Source organism: Python bivittatus, unplaced genomic scaffold (assembly GCF_059951505.1).
Source record: "Python bivittatus isolate LINGU-HERP-01145 unplaced genomic scaffold, Pbiv_v1 ctg000340_np1212, whole genome shotgun sequence".
Classification (NCBI taxonomy): domain Eukaryota; kingdom Metazoa; phylum Chordata; class Lepidosauria; order Squamata; family Pythonidae; genus Python; species Python bivittatus.
In genome coordinates, this window is record NW_028277056.1 from 15615878 (window position 1) to 15637476 (window position 21599).

Here is a 21599-nt window from a genome sequence, read left to right on the forward strand (position 1 = left end):
GAGATAAACAAAGGAAGCAAACAAACACCATATTATTCACAATAAATACTTTATGGGAGAGCAGAATAAATTATAGTATATACATATTAGAGTTTAATGGAGTCATTCAGCTGAACTTGCTTTACATTTAGATGAAAAACAAAGCCACAGGTTATTACTGCATTCTCAGTCAAGCTTGTTGAATTCTGTGTTGTTGATAAATCAGAATTACGTATAACTAATAGGTAGTATTGATTAAATGCTTTAACAATTCAGCCAATAATTGCTCCTTCGAATGGGCCGAACAATTCTTTTGCTCTCAGGGTCAAACTGAAACACTCTCATTCCTCGGAAGAAATAGATATAGCCTGGGGATTAAAAAGAAAGAGGCATAAATGAAAAATCTCTTTTTTTCAGACCCCCCAAAAGCTTCCTCTTTACAGAATTCAAATGTGAATTTATGAAAAACTGAGCTAGGTGTGCAAAAACTATTCATGACAATTATAAGTCATAACAGACTTTGTTCTTAAGGTAGGCTGAGATCTGGTAACTTTAAGCCAACAGTAACATGTAAAATAAAAAAACAAATGTATATCTTGTCTGTTAATTTTGAGTCTTGGACTACATATTGACCAAACTATGGCTTGCTTAAGCATAGTTTATGAACCAGTGACTGACTGGGCTTGCACAACATGCCCAACATGTAAGTCACACATTATTTACAGATATTAGTGCCTGGGTTCATACAACAGGTTAAGCCACAAAACAACCAACCTATGTGAGTGCAATCAATTGTGATTTAGTCCACAAGTCATTGCTACTAGTATTTTATTTAGCAAAATATGGTTCAGCAAACCTTGTAGCTTTAAGGTCATGTGTGGACTCAGCTTCAGGCTTGATTTATTTTCGTTTGCTGAATTAATAGATGATATGAGCTTTTGTGTACTTGTAAGTCTTCATAAATTTGCTAGTCTTTAAGGTGCCACAAGTCTCTTGTAATTTTTTTTAATGAAGGTAAATAGTATTAGCAAAACCAAAAAAAAAGGAAATAGAGACAGGGCAAACCAATAAATTGTGGCATGATGACTTGCTTGGTCAAACATCCAGGAAATATTTAGTGAATATGCTCCAGAACCAGTGAACAATGCTAGAGCAGTGATAACTGAACGCGTTATAAAATTGACAGTTTCTATCTTAAGTGATTACAATACAAAATTCAAAACTGTTGAAGGAGTATTACAAGAACTACTATCTAAAACGAAGGGCCATTTAAATGAAGAAAGTTTAAAAGTTATAATGGCCAATGCCATGTGCAACCCCAGGATATAAGTCCTGGGGAAAAAAGCATTTAATAATGCTGATGATAATATAAATGCAAATTAAGTCATCCTGGGTTCTAGATAAACCTTGTTTCTCTACCATATACCAACTGACACTTTTACTCACCACTGTGGTATAAAGCAGCATCAATTCTGGGTTTAATCCCTTTAAAATCTTGGACTATACTTCTGGGGTATCCTTTTTCCATGCTTTGTTCAATTTCATTATATCTGAATGAAAATAACAAATACCATTATTGAAATACAATATAGAAAACCCTTTAGTTAAAGGAAAAGGATTCAAGGAAAAGGAAGCTGATTACCATCAACTGGTAATGATCAATTGAACAAGCCAAGCCAAGTGCAGGAAATGAAAATTTCCTGAACATACTTTTCTCATTTAAAAAAGACAGTGGCTCTGATGACTTCATGGACATATCCATGAAGACTTGCCACTGTCTTTTTCTGTTTTTTTTTTTTTTTTTTTAAACTTTGCGGTTTAGCTTACAGTCCTGATACTGCCTGGACATCTCCCATGTAGACCTGACCCTGCATAGTTCCTATGCCAGACAAGTTCAGCCAGATGTTCTCAAAAACTATTTGCAAATTTTGGATGTTGAGTTGTCATGGTATTTTTAGAGAAGGTGCAGAGAATCAGTCACCCTCTGGATCATGAGAACCAATCTCAGCTTCTGGATTATGATGGCAGCCACATGACAGAAACTGCTGCATACCATTAAGAAATATGGGAAGGATTCAGTTTATGATGGCTGAATTTAGTTCCCACTGAAATCAGTCAAGAAGTTAATCATGCTTATAGTTCAATGGATTTCAGTGGAAAGTAACTTCACTTAACAGTCTGGATCCAATCTGATATCTTTTCAAATGACAGAAGTGACCTTGGGAGAGACATTTGAACAAGCCTTCCTCCCACAACCCAGGGAGCCAGTCAAGATTCAGACTGTCATCTGAGAAGGGACTGGCAAATAGAAGGTCCTCCAGACACCTATGCTTAATGCCATCATTGGAAGTGCCTCAAATGAAAGAAAAAGTTCAGAAGTTGTTCAAATATTAGGTATGAAGGCAATATATGTTTCTAATTGTTGCTTTGGATTTGTGATCTGATTCAATTTGGATTTCCAGATTTGGCTGATTTGGATATGACTTCAGAATCAATGGGGGGGGGGGGTTGGGGCAGGGAGGAGATTCTACTCAGGTGATTTGGAGGCTCATGATTTTATTCAATTTGCCTGTTTACTTTGGAAAAACTGATTAAATTCAATGGTTCAACTGCATTTCCTTTGAATCAAATATTCAGACAAAATATTCACATATCTGTATTAGTCATTAAGAGGACCTTATGATAGATATACCTTGCTTTATATGATCAAATCAATCTAAGCAGCATTGAAACATGATAACCTCTAGCATGTTCTCATTGGTTGTGTTCCTCCAGGGTAGTAGCTGATTGGATCAGCATCCTGCTAGTCAAGGGAAATCTATGTTATGTTTTCATACTGTATCCATGTACAATAGGGCTTGGGCTTGGATCACAACACCATACTCACCATCTTGTAGATTTTATTAATCTTGCAGATTATATTAATATACTACATTACTATTATATATTGCTTCTTAAAGATCAATACCTCAAGACTAACAGCATAGCAAGCAAGATTTATTAAGACTGCAGAACATTGATCCATACCTCCAGTACTTGTTCCCAATTAAGAAATAGGTCTTCCCAGCTTCTGGATCACTAAATACAGCATCAATTTTTTTCACATGTTTTGGTAATCCCAGACTGTAAATACTTTGAGACTGGCTAGTTATATCATATCCATTTAGAACCCAGTATTTGTTTCCTAAAAAAAGAAGAAGAAATAATCTTAAACGTAAAGTAAATTATGATTTTTTTTGATATCCTAGGCTACCTCCTTCAAGTTTGGTTAAGAGAACAGTAAAAATATTATTTCAATATTGAAAGAATGATCACTTCTGAGCATTGCCATGTTTTCTATGGTTACATGCAGCACATCTTAGTTTAAAGAGCTATATAAAATACTAATTTTGATGCTATTTGCTCTGCCATATGAAGAGCATGGCTTGCTCTGGAATAACTGGATACCGGCTTTGAAAGAAAGATGGCACTTTTCTTATATATTCAAAATTCTACACGTGGGTCTGTGTGTCTATTTCTAGCAATAAATAGTTGTTAGGAAAGAAGGGGCTCCCTTGTTCTCCATGGACTTGGCACCATCCTAACTTTTTTTAGGCAGCTGTAGGGAGTTGGAATCAGGCTCAGATCATTTCAGCAGGCTGAAATTCAGTTCTGCATTGCCAGCAGAGGAATCTCTTGGGGACATCCAGAGAAGGGCCAGAAGAAAAGCTGACAAATGAGGCTGAGGGAGACCAGGATAAGACTAGTACTGAGTTATGTGCCATCCAGCCACACTAAAGAAAGGATGACAGCACAAAGCCAGATTAGGCTATGAGTAGTTCTGAATAAATTATGAACTGGGATGAATTCAGACATTGTAGTAAGCCATAATGTGATGTACGTGCGTGTTTGATTTTTGGCTTAACCCAGTTACTGTGGTTTATAGTTTAGCATAAGCCAGTGTTTCTTAAAGTGTGGTTCTAAGTCCCCCAAGACCCTCTCAAGGGTCCACAAAATCAAAATTATTTGCCAGCCTATGGTGAAAAATAATGCAATATTAAAATCCCATCAAACCATTGTGAGAAGGAGTAGTGGCCACGAATGTGTCAATTTTAATTTTTAATATGGGAAATATAACCCATACAAACAAAAGCCCTTTTGGGGTCCTCCATAATTTTTAAATGTGGGAAGTGGTCCTGAGAGGAAAAATGTTTAAGAAACATTGGCATAAGCTAAGAGAGACAAAGAGTAGACATTGGTGAATTGAACAAACTTGCTTAATTTTTTTTTTTATGTGGTAAAAGCAAGTCCCATTGAATTTATAAGAGAGTCAAAGATTTTCATCACTCACCTTTAAAAAGGAAAACTTGATCTTTCTCAAAGTTCTCATAAGCAGCATCTATACTGGAGGGCAGACTTGGCCAGAAAAGAGAGATGAAATGCAGTTCCACAGAGGAAATCTGAGGGTGCTTACGCCAAAAATGCCTAATTGTAAAACAGAAGTGGCATATTACCAAATGTGGCACCTTTTCATAGGAGGGAAATTTAGCTGGGTTCCATGTCATAACAACTAATGGTCATATCCCAGTTATTGGGAAAGTATTACCCACACTATAAGAATTATTTTAAGAATGCAATTTACCGGCCCTTAAAGAACATCATTTCTCCACGCATGGTGGTAACAGCATCAAAAGAAGTCTTAGCAGAACATGCTTCTGGTGTGGTAGGTCCTGTTGGTTGTATTGGGCTATCTAATTTTCCTAAATAGTAAAAAAAAAAAAAAAAAAAGATTTAGAATCTATCAAATAGCTCCTAAAAACAATTGTAATTATAGGCATTTCTTTTATTAAATTTAGTGTTTGGGGTAGTACATTTCAACATGTGTCTATTGGTACTGTGGAATTCTACCTATAATGCAATTAATTATGACACTGTTTTCAAGAATATAATTGGAAGGATAAGCTAGTTACAAGGTATCAGAGTTTTTTCCTTTGGAAATCCTACTGAAATGAATAGGAGCTTGCGAAGATCCAGTTAGTAATACTTGTACTGGTTGGCAAATATTCATTTACATTTGGTAATCAAGTTGCAGAGGCCATGCTTTCTTTTCTAAGAGCACCCCATTCAATTTAAGTTTTGATTTCTGTTGGCCTTACCATAGATGGCTTGAATGCCATTGATATCATCCTGCGGAAGACGAAATAATCTTGGTTCTGTGTAGGAGTAGGTGGGATACATCAAGGCCCCAGGATCCGTGGAATGAGACAGACCCAATGAATGGCCAAGCTCATGAGCAGCAACAAGAAATAGGTTGCGGCCTAGGAAAAATGAAAAAGGAAACCATATTTTCATTGTAGAAAGCTATCAGAAATTCACAACTGATCTATTATTCCCTCAGATTAAAAAAGCAAAGCACTTTCAGCATTTAGCATATAAAGAAAAGGAATAGTCCCATCTAGGATTAATAATCATAGGTGACAGGGAAGGTGAATGGGTTGACTCCTTTCCATGATTTGTTTAGGCAATTGAATCAATTATCTTTTAAAAAACCCCATTTTGTTTCTAAACTTCATTTCCATTGCTTGCAACAGGACAAAGTTATTGCAGTAGAGAAAGCAGTGGGGGGGGGGGGGAGGAGAAAGTTGTATTAGAACTTCTGCTGCCCAGTCTGATTTATGCAGGAAAGTACACAGGCTCAGATTTAGTATTCAGTAAATGCTAGTAATCTGTGATGACAGTGATGATGATGATGATATGACAATAATAATAATAATAATAATAATAATAATAATAATAATAATAATAATAATAATTTTTGTATTGACAAAATCACCATCAGTCAATTGCAAAAGGCAGCTTTACTTGGAACAGCTTATATCCTGTGACGATACCTTTAGTATTATTAAACAACATCTGCCTATCCCCTTGGAAAGGACTTCATAGGTGGATAAAAATGCCAAATCCAGTCTAAACATCTGGTTGACTGTGTGACCAACCATAATAATGATAATAATGCCAGGGCTCCATTAGTGGCTAGAGAATCTCAAAGAGGGAATTGTCTGGATAAGAGAATAAGAATGCAGAGAATGTAAACATGAAAGACTTGGGGGCATGAAAAGAGAAAAGCAAAGACCTCTCTGTACAGAGGGGAAGGCATGCAGTATCTGAAATAGGACTGGGTCTAATCTCTGTACCATTCAGCCTGCTCAGGGACTGCCAACTACCTGCTATAACTACTGTTCTACTATTTAAGTAAAAATGTAATTCCTAGTCACATTCATCCAGGTTTCTTGGGGGTTGCAGCCTATATTGGGGAGGCTGGCAGATATTTCCAGTTCTATCATCTCATCTAGCTGCATCTATAAATAAACCTCAGCTCTTTATATCCTTGCATAATTTGTATGTTTACAGAACTGAGTTCAAGAATGATTTAGGTATACCTCTTGAGCCTTCATTTGTCCATAATTCATCGTCATCAAAATGGGCGTCTCCACCAATGTGTTTCCCAGGTTCAAAAGCATGTGCCAGGATTCCATCAGGACCATCAAAAGGAGAATTATCACCATGGTCTGAATGTAGAAGAAGAAATGAATTCAGTCAGATAGCTAAAATTTGCTCAAAGGTGGTTCCTGAAGGCAGGCTCAGCTCAGTGCTAAACCTATGTAGTTACCTCTGGTTTGGAAAGAGATCATGATATCTGCTTCACCATCATAGATTCTTTTGAAAGTCAGAGGTGACACACTGCTCCAGACTTCAAATGCTTTTCTGAAGGCTTTGTCTGTATCAGATGGATGCATATCTGAAGTGTAGCTTACAATCCTTTAAAATGAAACGGGAGTAAATTCATTAGGGAGCCAGAACAGTGGTCCATCTAAACCAGTATTGTAGACACTGAGTAACACCAGCTTTCCAGGATTCCAGGCCAGAGTTATTCCACTTCTATCTGAGCCTACCAGAATGGAACCTTTTACATATAAAGCATTGCTTTCTCTCTGAATCTAAAATAGAAATTGATCATATTAAATAGAATCTGAGAAGGCCTTTGGGACACACTGAAATCTTTTTTCCTAAGGTCTTGAGGTGATGCACACCTTTCCATTTAATGAAATAAAATAAGGGCAGGGCCAGTCATGACTTTGACTGCAGTGAGCAGGAAGAGGTCTCCTTTTCACTGTTGTGGTCCTGACTTAATTTGCTGCTTTGAAGTTCCTCTTTGGGTTTCCTTTTTTCAAACAATGAATACTAAATGAAAAGGCATTTAGATGTGATTTGGTACAAAAATTGTCTCCTTTCTAGCCGCCAATTGTTTTTGAGACTTTGCTGGATGTGATGGCCACATATGGTTCCAGCTAAATCAAACGCTAAAGCTTTCACTTGATTGATAAACATTCTCTGTTTACAGAAAGTAAATACTGTATGTCAGAGAGAGGCCAAGCTGATCCCTGACATACTAAAATGGCCATGTACAGAGAAGGAGCTTCATTACTTGATTCTGCTAATGAAATTAATGTGTGAGATGGGCGGCTATATAAATAGGATTGATAAATAAACCAATAAATCATGTTTAGACTGCTCTTCTTCCCAAAAGAGCCCAGCGCAGCCTACAAGAGATAATAAACATGTAAATAAAATCATCCCAATAAAAACAACCATGTTCAAAAGCAATAAATATAAAAATTAAAAGGAAGTTCACAAACAAGAAAAGCCAGGACCACAAAATAAAAGGCATTCTTAAAGGGGTCAGTCCTGGAGTAGATAACCCAAATCATATGGCAGGATCTCAAAATGGTGGGCTACATTAGGGTTGGGCAATGTTTCAGATTCCATTTCAAATGATGCTTCAGGGTGTTCAGGGGTGTGATTGTATTTTATTCAGGACAGTAAGTTCTATCAGGTAATATACTATGGCAAGAATTACTTCAGAATTACTTGGATGCTACTTTCAATGGATAAAAAACAGCAGTGAAAATAAATGGCGAAGGATGCCTTGAGGAGAAAAGTTTGCATATATGAGCTGTTTAAGTGAGAATTCTGCTTCCAAGCCTCTCCTAGTCTTAAATACGCCACTGAAAATGCAAAATGTGCTATGAAGTAAGAAAGGGTGGAGGACATTAATAGAAACTTCTCATCGCTAAATGAACTTTAAAACTAAAATTTTCTTTTTATGCAGGGGTGTCTGTGGGGAGGGGGTTCGAAAAGGGGAAGATGGCAGCCACCACCATGTGACACACACATAAAAAGTGTGGGGCTTAAAACAAATGGCTGCCATCTTGACTTTTTCATCCCTTCCCCACAGATACTCCTACTTTTAAGCTTTAAGCCGACACCTGCTCAAAAAGTCTACCTTAATCCTTTTACCTGTAGGTAATATCTTTTCTGTCCCATTTAGGATTCCCTAATGTAAGAGTATATGACCCCAAGTCAGGTACACCACATCTGGGCTTCTGCATCACTGCCAAAGTTTCCAGGTCAGGCTTTCCAGACATGTTCAGGTGGAAAAATTCTTGCATTTTTCTGAGATCTTCAGCCAAGATGTCCTCATCATCCATACGGATCTTAGCCCTTTTTTCATCCTTGGATTGGTAGAAGTTCTTTAAATAATTCTGATAGAAGAAAAGAAAAAAGTAAAGTTACTCTGAATTTTAAAAAATAAGCTAAATCTAAAACAAACCAAGTCAGAGAAAGAATGATGGGACTTTGATCAACTGAGACCTGTTGATCTCAGATCCTTCCTACTCATTCATATGAGCACAAATAACACTGCAAAGCACAGCCTCCAGCATATCAAAAATCATTCTATGGCTCTGGGGAAGAGGATGAAGGATCTTCCCATAAATTTGAAGGCTACAGTCCAGCAACAGAGAGGATTTTTTTTTTTCAAGTGAACTCCAAAAGAGATTTAGCTTTTTTAATGATGGTGCAAACTTAAGGAGGACAGGCTGCCTTGCAGAAATGGAGCCTAACCAATATCTTAAATAACTCTAAACTAATGCACAAAGTATGGGTATAATGGTGAGCTGGATCTCATGAGACACAAAGACAAATATGATATCAAGGGAAAAAAGAGTCCAGGAGAGAAAAGTTAAAATTAGAGTTCAGTAAACTTAGAGTTCAGTTAAAGTTTCAGCAATTTGGAGTGTATATTTACCTTCACAAAATCCATGTCAACATCGTTGATCTGTGGATTCACTGGGGCTGCAAAAGCAGAAAAGTTGCAGGTGAGAAGCAGGAACACCCAAAGTGGGAGATGTGTCATAGTTAAAATCACTGCAGACACTTCCCGTCCTATGAAATGTTTATTCCCTTCAAATGTTTCTGGGTTTTGACCATCCTCAGCTTATATAGGAGTTGAACACTTATCTCTGTTCTGACTCAATATCCTCTGATTGGCAATCAGGGAAGGAATCATTCAATGAGCAATGACATTTTCACAACTCCTTGGTTTAATTAAAAAAAAAAAAGGAAGAAGTTTTACCCAGTTATGAGAACATACTCAAATAGTAATGCTTAACCTTATTTCCCCCTTATTTAGGTCTCACCACTGGAGGCTAAAATTCAAAATAAAGACAGAATTTGCAAGAAAGAGGCATGTTCCTGTGACATGTGTCTCATGTATTTGCTGGTGTTTTGCAGATATTTTCTCTCCACCCTCCCCAAAAACCCACCCTTATTTTATTGATATTTAGGCTGAGGTTAGAAAGGGGAAAATATGCTCGAGATCTCATAACAAGTCACAGAATCCTAGAATTGGAATAGGTCATAAAGGCCACTGAGTTCAATCCTCTGCTCAATACAGAAGTCCAAAGTAAAACATTTGAGACCGACGGCTGTCTAGTCTTTGCCACGCTTCTGGGCATTTGGTATCATTGTTGAACTGCTCTTATGTTTAGGAATTTTTAAACATTTTCCAAGAGAATTCATGTCCCTTTTGTTGCAGCCATATCTCACTTCCGACCTGTATTCAGTTGTAATTAATTACTATTCCAAGATCTTTATCACAAAAACTATGATGAAGCCAGGTATATTGCATCTTATAATTGCCTGTATGATTTCTCCTATTTGAACCAATTGTTTTTAATTTTATTTCTGTTTTCAGTCCCACACAGTTTTGTATCATTTGCATTCCCTTTACCTAATTCATTTAAGGAATTAATCAGCGCACTGAAGAAGAAGGCCCAGGACTGAATCTTGTGGATACCACTTGGTACCTCATTTCCGTTTGATGAAGAATCATTGATCCGTTGATACAATCTTCAGGCCCATTATGAATCCATTTACTTGATATGCCATCCAGCCTAACCTTAACTAATTAGCAAATCAGAACGTCATGGAGTATTTTATCAAGGGCTTTTGTAAAATCTAGATATGTGAGTAATGTATACAGCAATTCCATTATGTAAGGAATTTAACTAATCAAAACATGAAATTGGGCCTGTCTGGCAATGTTCAACAGGCTGTTTTCCAGCCTTCCAGATTCTCTCCCCCACCCACACCCTGAAGACAGGGAAAATATTTGCTTTCCTTGAGTCATATGGCACTTCATTAGTTCTCCAGGATTTCTCAAAACTAACACATAAAAATGTTCAGCCAGATCATCAGTTGGTTTCAGTACTGTAAGATGCAGTGAGAGACATTTTGATGCAGTAGTTAAAGGCACTGGACTGGAAATTGGGAGATGGTGAATTTAGTCCCACCTTAGCTACAAAGCCAGCTGGGTGAGTTTGGACCAGTTGCTCTCTCAAACCTAAGGAGAAAAAGGCAAGGGCAAACTACTTCCAAAATCTTATCAAGAAAACTGCAGAGACTTGTCCAGGAAGTCACCAGGAGTCAAAAGTGACTCAAAGGTACACATACAAAGTGCAATTTATCTGGCCTTAGGCATTTAAACTCCTTCAGAGTAAATTTATTTTCCCTAACTAGGTTTCTATCATTTTTAAGGTTTAGTCTTTCCCCATCATCATTCTCTTCCCAATTTCTTGGTGAAACACCTGCTGAAAAAGATTGTTCCCCAAAAGAACTGTTTTTCTTTGATACCTATTTGCTGTCCTCACTAAGCAGCTGATCAGTTGATTCTTTTATTTTGAAACTATTACAGTGAAGCTTCAAATTATGGAGGCCAACACTTAAACTCTTGAACATAATTTTCATGAGACAAAATGGTAATCTAATGTACTATAGGGAAACATTTTAAATGGCATTTAAACAAAGAACCATTACAGTACTATTTTATTTGATCATTACTATACTAATATTAGGGTCAGGGAAGTGAAGAATCTGTTTCTGATTAAAAAGAATGTTGGTCCTGAAGACCACTCCTTTGAAGTAATAAATTTTAATGAGCCTACTTATTACTGTATTTTGATTCCTTGGTTTGTTTGTTTTTTTTTGGATAAATCTAGTACTCCAGAGAACAAGGCAGATTCACTATTTAAGGCAATGTTTTTGCATCATGTGTTGAAATCTGTCTTCTAATTTCCTTCCTTGTTTTTCCATCTCATTGTCGGGGTGCTTTAGTAAATAAAGTTCAAAAACACCAAATGGATTACTAATGAGAATTAGCAATCCATTTGCTGTTTTTGAACTTCATTTCTGCAAGGTGGCACAGTTGAGCTTTTTTTCCTCTCCTGTTTTCTCTGTGGTGGTTCATATTTTCTTTACTGAAAAAGGCCATTGGGCAAGAGTTTCTTGGCATTTAACCGAAACACGGGAAACCAGAGAAGCTGCAGACCATCAGATGCAAGAGATAGGACATTTACAAGTAAAGGAAATGGAAGAACTACACATTCCACCTATGAGAATTTACCAAAATGTTCTGGGAAGGGAGGAAGAAATGCTATATTTCTCCACCCAGTTGCGTGAGAATAGAAACACAGAGATGATGATGATGATGATAATGACGATGATGATTTAAATTTATATGCCGCCCAACTCCCAGTGACTCTGGGATGACGGGAATGCCAAGGGCATTCTCTCAAATAACATTTAAGACAGAATGGAAATTGAGATCTTTATTTTCCATTAATTGTTCTACAGCAGACTTTGATTTTTTTACCCAGAATCGGGAGAATTTCTTCAGAACCAAGAGGCTCTGGGGATGGTAACTTTTGCCTTGATCATCGTAGCACGTTCTATGTAGGGCAACCTTTAGAGATGATTCAGAAGCTGCAACCAGTGCGGAATGTGGCAACCAGGTTGCATACAGGCCAAACTTAATACACAAGGCAACACCAATTTTCAGCTTACTGCATTGGCTGCCAAAGTGCTGGTGGTCACCTTTAAAGCACTATAAAGCATAGCATTGGGGTATATCAGGGACTGCCTTGCCAAAATTGAATCTGTCCATCTTGTCTGAACATCTAAAGAAAGCCTGCTGAAAGCCCTCTTCCTCGTTAGATACATAGGATGTAGCTATAAATCTATGTATCTTGCAAGGAAGACAGACCTACAAGGTCCTCTCTTGATGGCCAGACTGAATGGGCAGATTCAGACTGAGTCAGGCCTGGAAACCTACTAACAACCCATGCAGCAACTTCAAGATAGGTTTTCTTCCAACCTGTTGGGATTGTCCTATCAGAGGTCTAGCTGCACCAGCTATAGCTTCTGGGTTGCTTCCCAAGGCAGCCTCACATAAAGCACATTACAGCAGACCAACCAAGTGGTAATCAAGGGATGAGTTACTGCTGCATTAACAATTAGCAACTGGGGCACAATTTGGGGGTCCTCCTGGATTCGCAGGTACTGCTCAATTAACAGGTGGCAGCCGTGACTAGGGGAACCTTTGCACAGATTTGTCTTGTGCATCAATTGCGCCCTTTCCTGGACCGGGAGGCCTTGCTCATGGTCACTCCCACCTTGGGCACTTCCCATTTGGATTACTGCAATGCACTGTACATGGTGCTGCCCTTGAAGACTACCCGAAGTTACAACTGGTCCAGAATGCAGCAGCATGTGCAGTGTTGGGCTTCCCTAGGTTCGCACATATTACACCCTTGTTGCATAAGCTTCACTGGCTCCCAGTTTTCTTCTGGGTGCAGCTCAAGGTGCTGGTTATTACCTTTAAAACCTTACATGGCATGGGACCAGGTTATCTGCAGGACCACCTCTCTCTTAGGACATCTGTCCATCCCACCAGATCAGACAGTGTGAGTATGCTGCAGGTCCCTTCCCTTAAACATTGCCATTTTGTGGGTCCCTGGAAGCATGCCTTTCTATTGCAGCCCCTGTCCTATGGAACACCCTCCCCCCTGAGATCCCACAGGCCCCAACCTTCTATCCTTCCAGAGAGCATTTAAAACCTGGCTCTTCCCCCAGGCATTGGGCTAAGGCAAAGCCCGGGTGGGATGAGAATGTGGGTGGCAGGTTTTTCTATTTCTAGTTTTATTGTTGTTGGTTTTATACTGTTTGATATTGTTTGGTTTTGTTTTATTGGTTGTAAGCCACTCAGAGTTTTTTTAAGATGGGCAGCTATATAAATGTTTTAAATAAATAAATAACATTAAATTTAATGAATAGGCAAAGCAATAGCATCTTTTTTCCCCCTAGCCTCACACGGAAGCCAGTCTGTCTTTGTGAGGTACATTGTATTCTCCCATGCCTCAGCAGTAATTTTGCAGTGGTGACTCTTGCTTTCTCAGCCATTCTTTCTCTCCAGCTCTTTTATTGGAGGATTATCTCTGCAAAATGAGTTAACTGACTAGGTTTCTACAATATGACTGATTGCATAGACACAGCTTAACCCTGGGCATGACTAGATGTCTTCAGGGCTAAATGGAATTCCTTGGGCCATTGTTGAGTGGGTTAATTAGTCTCCCACTTTTTTGGGGTTTTGCGGCTGCTTTTATTGATGGTGGGTGCCATGCTGGCTAAGAGGCTCCTCCCCCTTCAGTGAGAAGAAAACTACTTCTGCTGTTGCTCATGGCAAAAGAGGAAATGGACTTGTTAAGGTGAATGGAAGGCCTCTGGAAATGATAGAGCTCTGCCATATAACCTGCTTGAACCACTACTTCTTTCGGGCATGGTTGACTTTGCAGAAGTTGATATCAGAGTATGTGTGAAGGGTGGTGGTCAATTTGGCAGTCTATTTCCAAAGCCCCGGTGATATAGGATATCCTCAGCCAGATGATAGGACCCTTTTAGTTGCTAATCCTCACATAGTCATAACTTAGTATATGGTTTGGAGAAGAACTGTGGAGATGACAATCTTTATAATCCTTACACACCGAAACATCAAAACGTTACAGAAACTTCTGTGCTTGCTCCTCCATGACAATCACTGATATTACATTTTGTTCCTCTTACTGTATTTTATGAAGCGTTTTAATACTCTTTGTATCGCATCTTGAGTTATTTGTGATTAGATGGTCTTATAAATTGAATAAATAAATTAACTAAAAATATAGGGGATTTTCATATTATCCATATTTGATTAATTGATTCACATTTTTTCTGGCATTACCCAGATTTCCTTGGGCTACTTTGTGGAACATGCCATGTATCACATGTAGCTCAAAAGCCAAAAACAGTCACAATTGGAATATAGTTATGCAACCCTGAGGTATTATCAGAAAACAGTTATTAAAAAAACTTTATGAAACTGCTATTATTAGCAAAATGGGTTGTTTTTTTTACATGACTCTTAGAATGCTTTTTTTTTCTAGGGTACCATATCTTGGCTTCAAACATCTGAATGACCATTAGATGACAACAACATTATATAGACCAGTCTAACTCTTTGGATGCCATCTGGTGATTATCCAAATGTTTGCAGTCCAGGTGTACCATATCCCCAGAGAGCGTTTTCACAAAAATGTTGCATAGTGTGGAAAATGACAGCATTACGAATAAATGTCAGAGGTAAAAGATATAAGAGCAGTCAAAACTTTTTTTATTATAAAATAAATTGATTATGATTGACTTCTGCATCAGGTTGGTATTGACTCTTAGTGACCACATAGACAGATCTTTTCCAGGATGATCTGCCTCAACCTGGCCTTTCGGGTCTGCCAATAGTTTACCCATCACTGCTGTAATTGAATACATCCACCTTGCTGTTGGTTGTTCTTTCCTTCCATCCTTCCAGCATTATAGATTTCTTCTGAGAAGGTCTTCTCATAATGTATCCAAAATATGATAATTTAAATCTGGTCATTTGTGCTTCAAGTGAAAACCCTGGATTGATTAAGTTAATGATCCATTTGTTTGTTTCCTTGGCTATCCATGGCATTCTCCAGAGTCTTCCCCAACACCAGTGTTCAAAAACACTGTATTTTTTCTGTCTAGCTCCTTCAAAGTCCAATAAAATTAATAACATATGTTTTAAAAACACATTGCACCTAGTGAATATATATTTTATAAATTATTGTTTCATTCCCGAGGAAAGTTTTAATGGTAGGATCTTACTTTTCTCTGGGTAAACAGGTACAGCTTCTTTTCCTGGAAGGAAAGTTGCATTATTGGAAAAAGTCTGTGTGTGTTAATGAAAGTGATATTTTTATGGTAATATTTTCTGTCAATTCCTGTAAAAGTTAAGATATAGAATAAGTCTTTGGAACAATTCAAAGGTGTTTTGATTAATCTTTGTTAATGGCTACTAAAATATAGTTGATAGTATGATCTAGTATATTGATTTTAGCCATATTCAGTGAGTTATTTTTGTAATTTTTTGGCCAGGTTGTACATAGATAAAAACTCACTTGATCACTGAAGCCAGTCTTCCATAGACTTTCAAAAGTTGTCAGCAAATTAAAAATTGTCATTTGTAATGTGTGACTGAAATGATAAAATATATAGTTAGAAATCCATAATGTTAATTAAATTTGAATTTAACTAAATTCATGTTAAATTAAATTTAGTTTTTGTCCTGGCCTCATCCGTTTAGGAGTGTAATACTCAGCATCCAATTTTAAAGCCAGATGCAACACTTAATCCCTAAAAAGTTATGTACCTTATTTTAAACTTCCTGGTCTCATACTGTCCTCCTTTTCAGGTAGAAATGTATATTAATTCACCTGAGCACTTTTCAAGATTCTGAGAGCCACTCCCTTCCCTGCAACTTTCTTCTCCTTATGTCCATATCATTTGTTTTGTTTTCATTGAAATCAGTAGCCCAGTAAATGGGTATGTGTGGGAAAACCCAAAATATTGTAATAACTTTTGGGATTTTAGTTAAACTCATTCATTTTACTGCATTGAATGGAAAGTATCAGTCCATCTGATCATGTCAAATTCTGAATGCTGCTTTGGAAGGGTCTCCTCTATGTGTGTGACTTAAATAATTATTTTTACTGCCTTCTTTCTTTACATCAAAATATGGTAAGCCTATTTCCTTCTGGCATTTCTCCTGGCATTATTTGGAGCAATGATTCCTGTGGATTTACATTTGGAAGGTCACATTAAACCAGTGTTTCTCAACCTTGGCAACTTTCAGATGGGTGGACTTCAACTCCCAGAATTCTGGAAGTTGACGTCCAGCCACCTGAAAGTCGCCATGGTTGAGAAACATTGCATTAAACAATCAGGAAGCTCATTCTGTGGGGGAGTTCTTGCTTTCTCATGACCAGTGTTAATTTTCTTTTGCTAGGAATGGTAGGCTCCTGATTCCTCTATCTGTCAGTCTCTCTGTAAGCTGCATTAGCCACTAAGATATTGAATGCTGCAGAGTACCAAGAATCTCTTCTGGCTGAAAGATAATTTGAACCAACTATGAAATTCAGGGGGGATGCGGTGGCGCAGCGGCTTAATGACGCTGAAAGTTGCCGGCCAGAAATGGTCGACACTTCAGTGGTTCAAGCCCAGCCTTTGGGTAGCAGAGTGAGCTCCTGCTTCCTCCCCCAGTTCCTGTCAACCCAACAGTTCAAAAACTCACGTGAGTAGATAAATGGGTACTCTCACTCTGGTGGGAGGAAAAATGCTGGCAGTGCCTTGCAAAAGGAGTCGGGAGCAGTTGCCGTTAGCGCAGAAGGTGCGCTCACCCAAAAAAGGCGCAAAGCAATGGAAACCCTGCCTCCTGCGCTTGCCACCTGGGCTCTGCTCTAGGAAGGAGGCATTGGCAAACCACTTCCGAAACACCTTGCCTTGAAAACTGCAAAGGACTCGTGCAAAAAGCAGTCACTGCAGAGTCGGTAACGACTGAGTGCAGATTAAAAAAAAAATGAAATTCAACCCACTCACACAGCTGGACCACCAAGACTGTATCAAGTCAATTTCCTCTAGACTAGCTATTCGTCATTCCTGCCAGTATTTCTGATTTATTATATGACTCCATCAGCAACAGACTAACATTTCTTTTGGGCAAAGAAGAGAGAACAGGATGTTTTGGGACAAAGGGAAGTGGCAATGTTGTGTTGAAATATCAGATAATGAGCTAGCATCTCATGACAGCCTTAACTACCATCTGTTTCTGGATATGGTTCATTTTTTAATTCCCCTCCCCCTTTCATTGACATCTTATAAATAAATAAAAAGTTGCATATCTGTGTTTGGACATCTCCTGCTCTTCCTTTCTGACTCAAAAGCTGAAAATGATTTCCCATTATTTATAGTCAAGTTTTCATTGCATGAGAATTGTTTTTCCCATATTCCCCATATTTCCTAAGCCAAACTCTTCTTTTTAGCATTTTTAAACAGATGATATTAAACCATCCTATGATAATTCTCAGATACTAGGAAAAACCCAGTGCCCAGGAGAGCACTGACTGGAAAGACTCAGGTACAGTTTGATGCTGCACTTGAAAATTTTGTGAAAAGTACTTGTGTGCATAGATGTGTTAATGTCTAAACCAGCTCTATAAACTTTTGTAAGGGCCATGGGCCATGCACACTGACTCCATTCTTCAGTCTCTGGCTTTGTTCTCCACAGGCTTATTTGAGCAGCAAAGTCTCATATTCAAATTCCCTGAATATGACTAGAACAATTAAAGGTTATCATGTCTTCTTATTATAGGATGAGAGTCGTATTAGTTGATGGTAACCAAAAATCAGGAGGAGTCTGGGTAGCACTTTTTGATAAAATGTGTTAGTCTGAAAAGGTGCTACTAGATTTCTTGTCGTAGGATCTTCCAAACTTGCAGGTTTATACTGCCCTTCAAACAAACCTGAGTTGCTTCCCCCTCAAAGCCTCCTGCTCCATGCATTTTATGTGTGTGTAGGTAAGGAGAATAGCAATTTCTCCTCCTTCCCCAAATGATTCTGCAAAGTTGCTATTCTTCTGGGGAAAAGAGCAGAGGATAGACAACTGTCAGCAATGTTATCAGAAAATACTTTTGAAAAATTTGGGTCCAGCTCTAGGACTGAAGAAACATTTTCAAAGGAACTGAAAAAGCTTACACTGATTGGTCAAAGATTAGGAGGAAAATCCTGTGGTTGGTTGGTTTGTTTTGTTTGCAAATTTACACAGAGCCATAATGTGTGGTTTAATATATTATGTAGTTTATTAAGTAAACCATGGTTAGGCAAACTGTCAACAGTTGGTTGTTACTTTTTTTCCTACCTCTTGTACGAAAGTCAATGGAGACCTACTTGTCTGATTCTAAATAGTCACAGCCCTTCATTTTTTTAAAAAAATAGGCAACATGCAACAAAAGAGCTACTGAGGTTATTTACTCATTTCATTTTCATTTTCTCAGCATCTTAATTAACAGTGAGAAAACCCAGAATACACACAATCGTGTGCTAGTAGAAAGACAACTGATAAATGAAAAGTTCCTGTCCACATGATGTGATTAAAGCACTGATGGTACTTCTTAAAGAATTCTATACTGCATGGAGAACTGCTGTGGAAAACAATGTCTGAATAAGGAAACCCAGAAATGATGAAAACAAAAATACATAATCCTATAACAAAGGTTTAAAAGTATGTTTATGATAGCCTTGAATTTATTATCACTAGAAATTGGCAGCTGAACATGAGATAACTTTCTAAATATATGTTCTAGCTTTTCAGCCAGGGGTTGAAAACATTGGTTTATGAAATAGGAAAAAATATTTCTTTATTCAGTGCATGCACTGATGAACACAATCTTATTAATATATGATACGAAGGATTTCACACCAGTTTTCCTTGATAGTTTCTTCCAGATTTGCACTGTGTATCTGGAATTTCTAGAGAAGGGGTAGCAATGTTAGTTTTTTGTAGGGGGAAAAAACCACAGTCTTGTGGCATGATAAAGATGAACACATTTATTAGAATACAAGAATTTGTAGAATAATTGTGCATTTCATCAGATGAATAAAATATTACTCTGAGGGAGGAATATATATGCATCTATGGTTGTGCAGATGGGAGTAAAGAGTTAAAGGAGAGGACAGGAAAAAATAAAATGTAGCAAATGAGATTGAGATGAGAAATTATGTTATGACCATTCACAAAATAGTTGTGACACAAAACAGTCTTGTACTGATGTACAGATTAATATCTGAGTTGCAATAAGAAAACTGACCTCAGGTTACTCCACAGTTAGTGGAGTTAGTATTTCATCCCTTCATTGGTTCTAACTCAGTGAAGCCTACTATGATAGACATTTAGGGAATTAGGTTAAACCTACTATGATGGCTATTTAGGGGATTAGGCTTGCAATGGGATGTTCTTGAATGGACCAGTTTTTTAAATCATCATCTGTTTTCTCTCCTTTCTTCTACAAACTGATTTTTGTTGCCAGTTTCTGAAGAGCACAATTAATCTATCACACACTTCTATCACAAGAAAATATCACCTCTGCACCAGAAGGTCCTTCTGTTGTTCATACACTACACCTGTAATCTGGTTGCCAATTCTTGCAGATAGCCAAATACTCTAACTGTCCTGCAGTTTCCAGAAAACATCCTTTTTCTCCCATACGCCTCTATCTAGAAAAGAAAGTGTTTACATATGCATGTTTGAAGTCTCCCCCCCCCCCCCCCCGTGTTGGAAGAACAGCTGCCTACTCCTAGTAAGCTTCAGCAAGCCCTGGGAAGCCTCACAGAAAGAGAAAGACGCAAAGGGGAGTGATGCAAGAGAAATTTCCCTCTCTTAGTAATGGCTTATAAAGATAGAGGACTGGAGAAATATTAGCAAATAGAATTATTGAAGATTACTTCATCAGCCTTGTAATTGCATGTAGGAGCTAGTCTAAGAACGTGATATAAACTTTAGGCCCTAAAGTGGTGCTTTCTTCTTCAGGTCTGGATCTTGTCAGTTCTTCTAAGTGGACCTCTGCTTAAGAATTGGAGAAGGGTCATAGCTTCTATGATAGAGCACAACTTAATGGTAGACCAAAAGATCCCAGTTAAGCTGAGACAGCCTCCAACCAGCAAGTGTAGACAGTACTGAACTAGATGAACCAATGATCTGATTCAGTAGCTATGTTCACAGAATGCAGAATCTGGTTATTACATCAACCCATTTTCTGGGGTTGTGTGTCACATTAAACCATAAACTAATCAAATGAACTGAGTTTGCATAATGTGCTAAGCCATAGAAAACCTACCTGAGGTTAATACTAATCAAAATTGGCATGTTGTACTAACCTGTTTTAAATGTTATGTGAATATAGCTAGTGTGAGGTAGCTTCATATGTTTCTCAGTTTTCATGATCAGTAAAAAATGTGGAATATAAATTTAATGGATAAGCTATCTATCCACCAAACTTTGGCCATTTCACTATCCATCTTTACAGATCTAGTTTTTATCTGTCACGCTTTCCTCATTCAGTATTGCAACAATGATTTCATAATATATGTGTTGGTGAATGATAATACAATCCTACAACTGAAAAGGATAGCGTAAATAATCCATTTCAACCCACAACTTAATCCAGGAAACCCAGCAATGACCATTCCCCATTGTTATTTGACCCCCTTTGCTTGAATATCTCAAGTGTGGAAAGATCCCCACTTCAGGTATTTAGTGATGGGTGTTTGGAAAAGGGGACAAATGATCAAATGTGCATTGTAGGGTCACAATGAAAGCTGCCCCTTTTGTACTTCTATCATGATGTCACACAAACATGATTTAGATGAAATCATGGCTTGGTGAGAGCCATCCATATGGCTGCATTGTTGAATTGTTCCTATCAAGAAATTTCTTCTAATGTCCAACCAATCTCTACCCTTCTGTAAATTAAACATAGGTATATTCCTGTATGGATGTAGCGAAAGAGTTTCAAATCCTTCAAATCATGTTACTTCACCAAACTTTTATTTTCCACACTAAATAAAACCTTCTTCATGCCACGAAAATTGGTGAGGGAAGTGGTAGAATGGTTTATTTATTATTTATGTCTAGCTGCTTTAGTTAAAACTTCCTAGGATAACAGTGATGCAAGGTCAGTGCAAAAACCAGAAACATATCACACCAAAATGTACTTTATTGTTGAATAATCAAGTTGATTTTTTTTTTAAAAAATCCAAATATATACAAATAAACATTTGTCCATTCAAAGCTGTAATTTTCAATAATCAATATTTGAGGGAAACAAGATGAGGAACTAATTTAAATAAGAGTTCATGCACACGCACGCGCGCACACACCCACACACACAATCTTATGAAACACTAAAAAGTAGTGTTCAGTATTGGTGGAACTCCCTTAAAAATGAAATAATGAACTTCAAGCCCAAAGGTTTCTACAATGTTTTCTCTCAGTGGTATTGCAACATATGTATATA

General features: G+C 37.8%; 1 protein-coding gene across 1 annotated transcript; it reads right to left on the bottom strand.

The window, feature by feature from the left end:
* Positions 1–243: 243 nt before the first annotated feature.
* On the bottom strand, positions 244–9214 carry LOC103066940 (interstitial collagenase). Its single transcript, XM_007434734.2, has 10 exons — positions 9107–9214; positions 8317–8561; positions 6629–6777; positions 6399–6527; positions 5115–5276; positions 4601–4718; positions 4310–4443; positions 3007–3163; positions 1426–1529; positions 244–347 (listed from the first exon to the last, which is right to left on the bottom strand). Exons 1-10 carry the CDS (start codon positions 9212–9214, stop codon positions 244–246), a joined length of 1410 nt encoding a protein of 469 aa, XP_007434796.2.
* Positions 9215–21599: the final 12385 nt, after the last annotated feature.